Source organism: Molothrus ater, chromosome 14 (assembly GCF_012460135.2).
Source record: "Molothrus ater isolate BHLD 08-10-18 breed brown headed cowbird chromosome 14, BPBGC_Mater_1.1, whole genome shotgun sequence".
In the NCBI taxonomy this organism is placed as follows: Eukaryota; Metazoa; Chordata; class Aves; order Passeriformes; family Icteridae; genus Molothrus; species Molothrus ater.
This window is the reverse complement of record NC_050491.2, coordinates 103,955-116,610: the sequence shown is the minus strand read 5'-3', so window position 1 is coordinate 116,610 and position 12,656 is coordinate 103,955. Positions and strand designations below refer to the sequence as shown.

Sequence of the window (12,656 nt, the reverse complement as noted above, 5' to 3'; positions counted from 1 at the left end):
TGTATATGACAGAAAAAGAAAACAATCCTATGCCTAAAGAGATTGTTTTCCCTCTCTCCCACCATCCAAAATATTTGGTTCCAGTAGAACACCATTTTGTGAAGTTTCCACCTATCAAACACAGCAAAGAAAACGAGAGCTAGCAATTTAGACTATAACATCTTAAGTCTGGCATTCAAACAAGCTGCCAGTGTGTCTTAATTACATGAAAATCATTTAATATCTATGCAGATATTCTTACAATTCTAAGATTAATTTAAGCCTGTACTGTTTATTAGAAAGGATGTTCAAAATCATTCAAAATTGAAAAAAATATTTACTTAAATGTTTTTCCTTACTTCAAACGGTGCAACTAAACCCCATTATTTGTACAAGTATGAGAGAAGAAACTAGTTGGGATTTTTATTAATATAAATTATGATAAAATCAGAATAGATTTTCAAAATCTGAAAAGGCAATTTCTCTTCCAATATTTGTTTATTTTAGACACACAGGACAAATTGTCACAATCCCATGCTGGAGCAAGTGAAGGGGCTACAAAGCTTAGACATCTGGAAAGAGCTGAGTATGTGAATAAAGCAATGTTACTCTCTAATACTAAAACAGTGTTAGAGACTTTCATTTATCTCAACATTTTCTGCAACAGTAGAGCCAGTATTTTTCTACTATTTGTAGACTCCAAATTATTGAGTACTAGTGAACATTAAATTGTCCACTATGAACTTACACCTAAAATTTTATAAGAATTAAAGTGAAGGAAAAATAGGTGATTAAAATTTTATGACTTGAACTTCAACTGAACCTGTATCAGCTGGAAAAGAATTCTCTAAATTGTAATTATGAACTTTTTTGTTTATTTATGAAGAAACATCATAACTTATCATTGTAACTATTTTCTTGCCTAGAATTATCCATGCTATTTGGCAAAACATTTTATGGCTTGGTTTCACCAATCGGACAAAAATTAATAAGGCCCATATTTCTTTACAGAAGTAGTAACTTCCACAGCTACCTACAAACATTATGATATAACTCTTCTAATGTTTCCACCACAGAGATTTTAATTTTTCACAATACCTTTGGCTTGCTGTACCCTGCTCTTTCAACCGTAGGGTGGATTCTTCAATTTCCTTTTCTTTTCTTCTTAGTTGACTCCCAAGAATCTCTCTGGCACGGTCTAGTTCCTCAATTTGGTTCTTTTGGGACTCAATGACAGTCTCCCTGCAAGTACAAGCATCCTACATACTAAAACCAGCTATATATTTTTTCAAAGAAAAAAAAGAAGAGTACTCAAGTAAGCCAAACTTTTACGTATTCAGCAAAATCTGTATTTCTTATTAACATACCTTACAAGAGAGGCTTATGAGTTCAAATTTCTATGAAAGCGCAACACAAACTCTCAAAATAAATGTTTCTGTGGACGAATAACGTTTAGCAGAACCTCACTAAGACGCTGTTTACGGTTTCTTATACTCTATATTAGAAGTATCCTCCTCATCCATTAGCACAAATGGTTTCTCAAAAGCAAAACACCATCACTAGCTATCACAAAATTAGATCTTCAATGGATGGAGCACTGAAAGTCATTTTTAAACTTTTATTCTGAAATGGAAGAATCTAACCCCCAAAAAAATCAAAAAAGAAAATAAAATCAAAATATGTGTTTTAAACAGTGGAATTTATCCAATGAATGCATTAAAAAGTAATTTATAGGAATATTTCCATACAATTGTTTCTTATTATTCCAGTTAATCATTGCATTTATAAAATTTCAAGCACAAAATAAATGATTGCACATTAATCCATGTATTTCTAAACTTAGCTTGCCCATTAATTGGAAATTTAGCATTGCCAGAGAAGGTAATTGATAATCTGATTTAAGTAAATGACTGTGAAAATAAACTAATAGCTTTTAGAAAACCCAGGTTCTAAACACAATTCAGAGAAGAAAAATATTCTAATCAGACCTCAATATCTTTAAATTAAATGCTAACTACCTTTTCTATAAACCACCTCTCTATTTCTCATGCTATCTCTACATCAAGGATGTTGTAAGGGTTTCCTAAGCTTCAATTTAAATTGAAACGTGCAGATTAATTACAAACCACACTTCAAAATGCAAAAGTGAATCAGAATCATTTTACATAACTATCCCAATACTGTGCTTTTTGTGCTTATCCATAAAATCTGTCTGCCTCTAGGAATGAAATTTAAATGCATCAGTGAAACACATTCACATAGTTACCACTTGCATGGTGGTGCACATTTCAGGACTTATGTTGGTAAAAATTTTGCAGCTAGGGTTCTTCTTTTGTCAGCTTTGACGCATAACAAACAAGGCAGGCATTGCATCCTAGCAAAGAAAGCCTCACCACTGGAGACCAGTTTTAACTTGTAGCCAAATTCATATGTACCTACATTTTGCATTCTAAATAGTTGATTTCCTGTTTTCCTTAACATTCTGCATTGTTACCGGTGTTATTATTGTCAGAACCAGCCGTTTTATTTTCTGAACTGAAAACTTCTTAAAATACATACTTTTTTTCTTCAAGAAAACCTTAAGTTCTAAGAACTATAATGACAAAAAAAGAAGTAATATGAAAATCATACAAATTTCTGATTTCAGCTCTTGAATCCTCGAGCAGACTCTGTCCACATTTGGGAAGCACAAGGTCAGATGATCTCACTTCTAAACCTTGAAATCTCATTCCTGAATACAAAAACAAAGATAAATTTTTGACTTGTTGAATGAGAAAGCTTTTAACAAGCCAACTAGCTTAATACAGCACAAATAATTGCAACTTCTATATAGATGTCAAAAGAAGTATTTTTACATCAAAATGACATAGAAATAATCATAGTATACACAACATAAGCGGCTGTAAAATATGAAGGATGGGCGATGCCAAACAGTGTTAAAGCAAACTGTTAAAAACATGTCCTGAAAGATTTTTAGAACATTTTACTTGCAAAGAGAACAGAGATTGTGTCTTCAAGGAAAATAAATATCAGTATTATTAGACAGGAACATGAACTTGTAACCACTTTTTCTCACCATTTTCTTTGCAAAATCCCAAGTGACATTCACCCAGACATGCAATTGTTAGGCCTGTATTTTAGTAGCATTGCAGATAATTTCATTGTGTTTAGAAGCATCCTAAGCCCATTGTGAAGAAAAGAAGTGAGAAAGTAATTAAGGAAGAGTTATAACTTTAGGAGCAAATGCAGAGGTTTCTCCACATTTTTCTCCTACTCTTAGCAAGAAGAAATTATCCAAGTTTTGTGGTGGGACCAAATACATTTCATTTGAAAGACACCATTAAGGCAGCCATCCCTCAGTCCTCAGAACTGCATCACTTAGGTTTAAGGTACAATGACACCAGCAGTTTCCCAAAATGCCTGAAAAACTTACCTACTTTGGTGCATTAACTTGACCTATGTAGAATTTTGATCTTTACGTGTTATGTTAAGGTACTGGTAATTGCAATATAGATATAGATATAGATGCTATATATATATACACATATATATATATATATGCGCGTGTGTGTGTATATGCCTAGAAGTTTTTTTTTGTTTACTTTTGTTCAACTCAAGGTACTTCTTACATAATTGCACTCAAAGAAAGCAAGTATCTCCAGAACATCCATACCTGATTAGCTTTCCATGGTATTTTTAAATCAGCCAAATATAAAGCAGATACAGGAACCTCTAATTATTATTTGCAGAGTTTTCTTGTCTCTTAATACCTTAGAGATAGCTAAACTATCCTTATTTTTTCCAGACATTTTATTTTTCAACAATTGCTCTGCATATTTTCTGATCTGCACTAAAAATGTTTTGAAATTCAGAATCACGGTTTCAAGTGCAATGAAAGAGTCAGCTGTTTTAATAAATGTGAATTATACCCTTCTTGGTGTTCTCTGGCATGCCAGCAGTCTCACTCTCTTTTTTGAGACCAGTGTTCACACGAGATTGAACAGAGCTGTACGGACAAGGCCTATGGCCTTGAATCTGGAGCTGCTGTTTAGTTGAAATGAGTTTGTTGCGGAGGCTCTCATTTTGTTTCTCAAGCTCACAAACTTTTTCTCGCAAATGCTCAATCATTTCTTCCAGCTCCAGAGCCTGACCCAGCCGCTTGGGTCCACAGCCAGCCTGGTCACATTTTCTTTTATCATTAACGAGCCGTATTAACTTGGTGGTCATTCTGGGGAAATCAATTGAAAAAAAAAGAAAAATAATGTGAAAAGTTAGCATAAAAAATATTCTGTTGAAAGGAACATAACCACTGTGGAGACATCAGCATAGAACCTTGATAATAAATTTCAAGTTTTGATGTAACTATTGTTGCCTAGGACAAATTCCTTGAAGATAACTGATACCACTGAGCAGCAATCTGCATTATAGCACTGACAAATAACAGTTTCCTAAGGCTAATCATTTAAGGTTAGTGAAGGAAGGACACCTTTACATTGTATTTTTACCTAAGTGGACTATGAGTACACCCACCTGGTGTAAGTGGATGATGAGTGGTATTTCCTGTGCACAGAAACATAGGAACTGCCATTTGAAATAATGAAACAACTCATTTCATCTACAATCTTGTATTTGACAACAACCTGACAGAAAAGATGGAAATTATGTAATGCTGGTCAACTGGACAGTGGCTCACTGAATACTGAGTCAAAAGAAAATAATGTTTTGGATTTTAAAGTATGAAATAGGCACTATTTTCAACTACCCTTTGATGAATTCATTAGCTCCTTGTAGGAATCCATAAAATCAGAGGGTTTTGGGAAAGCTGCAAAAGGCAGGCATCAGAGATAGCAGAACTATGATTAGAGCTAAGCAGACGCCATAAGATTGGTCAACAGAAAAATTATGTAAGAAGTAGAAAAGTAAGGACGAATAGAACAATGCTCTGTGTATTAACGCTTGTCTAGAATAACTCCCTAAGCTGCAGAAAGTATATCTAGCGAGATATTAGGAACTTCTAAGCTTAATAATGGAGCTCTGTGCATTGTGTTTTAAGGCTTACAAGCAGGTATTGTATTTGAAATAAGAAAGCATTGTTTTAACCGAAGCTACATATGCTTATAGTGGTTGGATGGAACTACTGTCAATATGCTTTTGCTTTGTGTGATTGGTCAAAAAAGTTTTGAAGTAAGTTGTAACCATTAAGTCCTTGGTCTGCTGCCTGGGATGTGAGCTGATGGCATCTTCCCATTGTCATAACCATGTAATGAGACTGATACTGGAAAATAAAACAGCTCAAGACACGTTCCTGGCAGTCCCATCCTGTTTGTGATTTGTACAGAGCCCCTGGCTGGCGATAGCTCCTCACCAGAAACTGGCTTAGATGCAGAAAGACTTTGTTAACAATTAGCACAATGCAAACACAGTCACAGCATTCAGCCTTTCTGCAATATCGTAATACTACAAACAGCTCGTCACAGTCCAGATCAGTTTGCTGCTACACTAAGTCCTGGCAAAGATTAGCACACAAATCCTAGCATACTGAGTTTAATAATCAGCCTGCGGTTGCTTATATATTTGTGGGTAAACTGGGTACTGTGCTCCCCATGCTATTTGGGACTTCTTCCCTGAAGTTATCTATTACATTTAATATCCACATGTTTCATGGTGTCAGTGGTTGGAGACAGGGACAACGCACACCCTGACGCCATGAGGCAAAAGAGTGCGTTTATTCTTCAAGCCCCTCTTTAAAAAGGCATTTGAAAAACCCAGTCTGGATAGCTCATCGGTCTGATCTTTGACACTGCCCAAGCTCCCGGACCAGTGAGATGTCTGCAGCTTAGGATGGAACATAATTGGCTGAGGTTCCTGTCAGTCAACCCAGGGGCCAGGTTTATGGAGCTGGCAGGGCTTCTTATCTATAGATGAATTAACTGCCCAATACAAGCCAGCTTGTACTGTGACATAATGTGACAGCTATCTACTGAATAAAGGAGTGATGATTATAAAGACATTTTAGTGCTAATTCAACAATACAAAGCTAGACGCTATTCAACTTCTTGAAAGACATACTGGGACAAAAAAGGGGCAGAATCTCTCTGGATAGACCATTCTGATTCTAGAATGAAAAGCCCAAAGAACAATTAGGCTTCTACAGCCTGCTCTCCAATTCCCAGAACACTCCACCATCACAGCTGGAAATCCAAGGTATCATCAATCAATCATGTAGTAGACAGCAGTGTACCTCTGTACAGGGAGATCTAATAGGGATAGAAAAAAACCATCTCACATACTCAGAGACAACAGATTGTAGAAATCAATACAAAAATCATGTCCAGTGGGTGATTTTTGGTACTGTATTAAAAAGTGCTCTGAGAGAAATCAGCACAATTTTTAATTTGTTGATGATGCTTTAAAGAGACAAGAAGGTACTGTGAGTTGAAATAAAAATATTAAACCCCATACCTTTTAATTTTCTCCTCTTGCTTATTGGCATACTGTTTGAGTAGGATGTGGTCATCACTTAGACGAAGAAATCTGTCTTCCAGTTCCTCTCGACTGATTCTTGATATGACTTGTCGAGCTTTTACATTCTGTGTAGATGATGATTCTACCCAAACCAAGGCAATTTTAAATTACCTTCAGTACATTCAACAACAAAATTCAAAGTCTAAATCACTTTGAAATTCTGAAAAAAAATTAACAAAAATTTTCAAGTAAAATGTATTTTACACTTGTTTCAGTCTATTGATTAATTTCCTCAGACTTATAGGCAGGTTAATCACTTCCTTTTTCCTTTCTCTAAGAGACTAAAAAAAAACATAGTTCAAATGGTGCAGCAAACTGATTACTTACCAGGCAATGCAAAGATAACAATTTAGCAAGCAACTAGGAACGGTCAAACATAATTAAAAGATAGGATGAACATTACCATTGAGATGTCTTCTAATGTTTCAAAGTGAACATACTCTCTTGAAGCTTGAAAGAATTAACTCACAGTTGTGAAAATGAACTCAAATACAAGACTAAGCCCAGCAGTCTCATTCTAATAGCAGCTGAGTAACATATAAGAATTGTATAGTACTTTTGGCTCCCATTTTTTTAAATGGATCTGACCTTGTCCTCAGTTCAGCAAAAATGCATTCTCTTTCCTTCTGGAAGGGTGAATGTTATAGTTTGATGAGTTTTCCAGTTTTTAGCATCTCACAGCAACTTCTCTTTTACAACAACCTACTTGAATATAGAATGAGTCACTGTACCTTTCAAAATTTAACCCAGATTTTGATCTTCATTTTGTGAAACATTTTTAGAAAGAAGCTAAGGAAGCCACTGAGCAAAGTCTGCAATTGCAATAAATAGCATCTGGTACAAACCTTGTAATCCTTCAATTCCAGCTGGAGTAAGGACTGTATCTCTCACAGCCAGGTTCCCCACAGTTTCATCAGCTGAAACAGGCATGGCTTAACTAGGAATAACAAAATTCAAATGCTTCTACATCTGCAATTTAAACTGTGAGACTAGAATGAAGTACAAAACATCATATAAAATGATGGCAAAAGTAATGACAGATTCACTGGAATGACTGACTCGTGTATTGCTGTAAATGTTCCTATCTCAACTGAATTCCTTAGAGGACAATCAAAACCTTCAAGTTTAACATTACGCCATTTTTAATCCATGCACAAAATATGGCTTATTTGGTTATGCAGTAGCTAGCTCCAATTGTATTTAATGCATGCAGAATGTATGAGCTTTTAAAGTTCTAGATTGTCTTCAGCAATCTTTGGGTTAAGGCCATATTTCCAAGTGGATGTGGGAGGAGGATCTGATGGGGTTTCTTCTGTGTCTTTACTTCTGGGGTGTTTTATTCAGTTGGGTTTTTTGGGGGTGTTTTTGTTTTGTTTTTGTTTTGTGGGTTTTTGGTTTTCTTAAATTGTTCATTTTAAGTCATGTTGAAGCTTAAGGCATCAACTGGTAGGTGAATGATACCCTTCACATTTTGAATGGGATTCTAAAAGGACTCTAAAATGAGGTGCTGGGGGTTATGGAATCATTTCAGTATTACCTGCTGTAGTATATGGTAGAGATAATTCATGCTGTTAATATATAAAATATTGTAAGATCCAATCTAATCTCTTTTGACCACCCTGGCTGGGAGCAGTGTCTTATTCACGGACTACTTGAGATAACATCGGTTTCTTTAACGCAAGAATAGAAGCTTCGAGGGTGATAATCACCGGCTTCCCCAGGTCACACAGAGTGATTATCGCCTCAACAATTACATCTACCACGATGATCGATGGCGCCACCCTGACGCATGTGAATGCTGACTTCCCCAAAGTTCTCTGACATCATCTAGACACCTGGACTGGATCTTTGTCTACCTCTGCACACCTAAAGCCACGGTTATGCATGTGAAGAGACACAAAGAACATTCGGTCATCTCTGCCTCGGGCAGAATAAACTGTATAAGAACTCGCTGCGCAAAGCAGCATTCGTGAACAGGGGGAGACTCTGACATTCGGGAGGTCAGATCCGTGTGCTCACCCAGCGCCGATCCCCGGCTCCACGCTGACCTTGGCTGTGGTGGTTTTTTTGACGACAGAAATTCGGTCTCGCGGACAAATTATTAAATCTTTGCTAAATTTTCTTATAAGTTTGGCTCTCAATTTGATCATTTATAACAATCACCAATCTCTTAGTCTTCTTTCAATCACTGTTCTAAGAGAAATTACTTTTTAAAATAGAGACATTCCTATGAATGATATTCATAAATCCAAACACATTTCTTTTTTAAGACAACAGAAAGACCAGCTACATGACAAAGTGAGATTAAGAAAGTATTAATTAGAGTATTAATCATTGTAATATATGAAGATACTGCTGTTTTTTTCTTGTCTTCCAGTGCAGAAAATTAGATGTTGACCAGAGAATTAAGAAATGCTGAAACAACATAAAAAGGAGGCACATGAAGTTCTTAGGATGGCCTTTCCCCCCCACATTGTTACACCCTTCAGATGATATAACTCGTTAGTGAATCCAAAAATACCTAGGAATCTATTGGTATATTAACAGTGATGTTAAAAAGACTTGGAACTGAAGACAGAAGTGACATAGTATAATCCATAGACATTCCATGAAATATCTCTTAATTTTTTCATCAAAACTACTGCCTATGTGATGCCTTTCTTCTACCAGCAAATCCATCTATCATAAACTAGTGTCCATAAGGCTTTGTCCTAAAGGGACAAAAAGGATTAATGGAAGTTCGGTTTCCAACAAGTCAGTCTTGCTTTCAATATTTTTCATCACTAAAATTTAGAATAAAATAACAATACCTGGACAGATCCAGATCCTATGCTGAATCTTAAAAATTTTAATCAGATTTTATTTCTAAGAAAAGTAACCATACAGTCACTTCAGCACTTTTGTTAATCAAAAATAAGTGAAAAGAACTTCACATACAAAGAGAGGAAAATTTTCCATATCTCTAGAATTATCCTATAAGAACTTTCAGTTAGATATAAAGAAGAATTTTATTGTTACTGGAGTTCAAGAAACTTTAATTTTCTTATATACTGCAGTACTTAATGTTTCTATCACCATCTGACAAATTACAAAACACTGTGTATGACTTTGCTGAGTTATGTGAGACCAGCCTGTAAGGAGATGAATGCTTAAAACTAGAGAATCAAACCTCATGCTTTAGGTCCAAATTTTTATGTAGGTTACAGAAGCAAACTATTGCACTAGCATCATTCCAAAGTAGCAAAACTAAAAATGGATTACCTACATTTTTAAAAGTACTCAGCCAGTGGGGTAGGAAGCACTTCTAGGGAAGGAGGTTCTTGAAAATTACGACATCTAATTGTTTCGATATGGATATAGAATTTCATGAGTCTTGTACATGACCAAAATGATGCTTTTCTTGCTATTTTCCCATACTCGGGCAGGGTAACACACCTTCCGCTTGAATCCAGTGGCCAACTCCCGCTTTTTACGTACAAAATAGACACTGCAACCGAAAAGGCCTCTCGGGCTGTTCTGAATAAAGTAGTGAGGCACTGCCTTTCCCACGGGCATCGAGCTGCGCGCGAGTGGCCTCACGGGCCTGACATTACCGCTTCACGAGCTCCGCCGCAGGCTGGCTCCCCGGCTGGGGACAGCCCACTGCAGGGAGCGGTGCCACAGCCCCCCGAGCAGCTGCGGCCGCGCCGCGCTCCCCGCGCCGCGCCCGGAGGAAGAGCAGCTGCTCCCACTCACCGCCCCGCCGGCCCGGCGCGATCCCCGGCCCACCGCCGCAACTGCCGAGGGACAAACAGCTCCGTCCGTTTCCGGGGTCGCGCGCCCCGCTGCCTGATGGGAGTTGGAGTTCGGGGCGAGACCGAGCGCCGCCGCCCTACACTCGAGACACTCTCGGGACACTGTCGGGACACGCTCTCGGCCTCTCCCGCGCAGTGCTCGGGGAGCAGAGGAGAGGAGCGGCTGCGAGAACTGACGGTACTGCTTCAAATGTGCAGTATGCAAACGTTTTATTGAATGCTGCTCTTGATGGCTGTTGTACCTCTGCTGGGTTTGTTTACAAAATAGCAGTGCAGAAAAGCAGTAAGTGATTCCTTTGAAAGTAATTTTAGTGATATTAATGAAAGGAAGGTTAATTCTATAAAAATATTAGAAAAAGCTTTCTAAGATTGCAGTCAGATACACCTGTACAGGGTATACTGGCTTTGGTATCGCTATTAATTTGCTATTCAACATTAAAAATGTTTCACTATGGGGCAAGTCTTGGGAGGAAAAGGTTCAAAACGGATTGGTGATGACAAAGTTGTTTCTAGAATTGTTCTCCCTCAAAGACCAGCCTCGTCCCTGAGAGATCCTAAAATTATTCAGTGTGGAAATTTTAGGTATTTGTGTTTGCTTTAGGTTGTTTTCTCTCAGCTAAGAGAAATAGAATTCACTCAAAGAAGATAACAGCATGTTAAAGACTTTAGTGCATTTCCCCCATATGCTTAAGCCTACTTGTGGTGGGGGGGAGGTGGGGGAAGAGGGATAAAGAAGCTTAGAGATTGTAAAATCACAGCCCTGTGAAGCAGTGTGCCTGTGCCAGGCCTGATGTTGCATTAAAGCGGAGCAGTTTTTGTCCTTGCTAACATAGAATAAGCTTAGCAGTGTCTGTGTCTGATGTTTTGCCAGCGTGGTGATGGAATAAATCTATTCTTTATACTTCAGATATGGATTTTGGCCATCTTGGTTACCTGCATATATTTTTGGCTCCCACAACAGGGGAAAGATCTGATCTAAGTCTGCAACTAGGGATTGGAAAATAACTTCACAGCCTGTTGGCAGTAGTAAGATTCTTAACTCTTTAAGGACAACCTGGTTATTTTGTAATTGGTCTTGTTTTGGTATAGTTGTATGCAGTTAAATGCTGTCTATCAAAATCCCAGAGACTGGCTTTTGATTTGTAATTATGCAGTATGTTTCTTATATGTGGTAAGCTGGTCTCACTCTCTCAAATTTTCATGTGTATAATGGGTTTTCATTTATGCTGTTATAGAAGAACAATTCTGTTCCAAGTACACATATTAGAAGTTCTTTAGAGTGCAGAGCTATGTGGTGGTTGTTGCCGCCACTTGGGGTGTGGCGTCCCGGGTCGAGGACGGTTCAGTGGCGACGCCTCTGCCACATGGGCCAAGCACATGCATACACCAATGTGGTGGACAGTAACTGGCATTTATTAATGGTTATGCAGGGTCTTTTATAACAGGGGGTAACGGTCAGTAACAGTAAAAGGGGAGGTGTTCTGCATGACCTCGCGATATCTCAAGACCTCGCGATATTTCCCCACATTTCCCTCCCCTTTTATGACCAGTTAAAAACATGAAGCAAAACTGACAAGTAGGAAACATGTGTAACTGGCAAAATGCAATTAACTTGAACAACATAACACAACTGCAATAAACTTGTAACTGCAAATGTTTAACAAACAAAAGGCTATCTCTAACTGTTTTTTTCTAAGAAAAAACAACACAAACTTGTTTAAAATGTAAGGCGATCATTCATGGGACTGACTGAACCCTGCCTTTGAATATCTTTGTAGGACCTCCTCAGGTTTTTTTTTTTTGTTTGTTTGTTTGGAGTTTTTGTTGTTGTTTTTTGTTTGTTTGTTTGTTTTTTAGTTAACCTCCTAGGACTGAATTATTTTCCCAGAGTCTGCAACCTGTTTGATCTTAAACTAGAGAGGATTTGGAGAGTCCATGTCCGGACTTATGTTCCCTCCAAATCGCCCTTTGATCCTCTGACGCAGGGAAGAACTCTGGGTTACTTGGCATTCCATCCAAGTAGAGCCAGAACCTGGCCAGAGCTCGAACTCTACTTGATGGATACCTCTTAACATTTTTGCTTAGCTGTTTTTCCCCCCCGTCCTTCTCTGTGCCAGCCGCTCCTTTAGTTCGGTCACTGATGTCTTTCACGACCCTGGTGTGGTCTGCCATCGGGCTGCTTGATGATTCGTTGTGGCCTTTAGGAAGCCGGGTATACGGGCCGTGGGGGCGTCTGAGGATTCAGTCCTGCAAAACAAACTTTACAAATTTCATTAGTTTTTGCCCTGAAGGTATGGTTTTATCAACTTAAGCGGGCACCATTTGATTTTACTATTTTTCTTGACGGCTGTGTACCCT

General features: G+C 37.9%; 1 protein-coding gene across 8 annotated transcripts in view; it reads right to left on the bottom strand.

Annotated features, from left to right (window-relative positions):
* RPGRIP1L (RPGRIP1 like) overlaps window positions 1-10,284 on the bottom strand; it is a 52,019-nt gene extending 41,735 nt beyond the window's left edge. The window contains exons 1-6 of one of the 8 annotated variants that reach the window (XM_036402243.2): window positions 10,240-10,284; window positions 7,350-7,441; window positions 6,442-6,586; window positions 3,909-4,207; window positions 2,611-2,710; window positions 1,078-1,221 (exon numbers count right to left, since the gene is read on the bottom strand). In XM_036402243.2, the coding sequence (XP_036258136.1) occupies window positions 1,078-1,221; window positions 2,611-2,710; window positions 3,909-4,207; window positions 6,442-6,586; window positions 7,350-7,434 (773 nt within the window). In that variant the 5' untranslated portion in view covers window positions 7,435-7,441; window positions 10,240-10,284. The other 7 variants (XM_036402241.2, XM_036402240.2, XR_004981943.2 and 4 more) reach the window with 7 other exon arrangements.
* Between the last annotated feature and the right edge of the window lie 2,372 nt (window positions 10,285-12,656).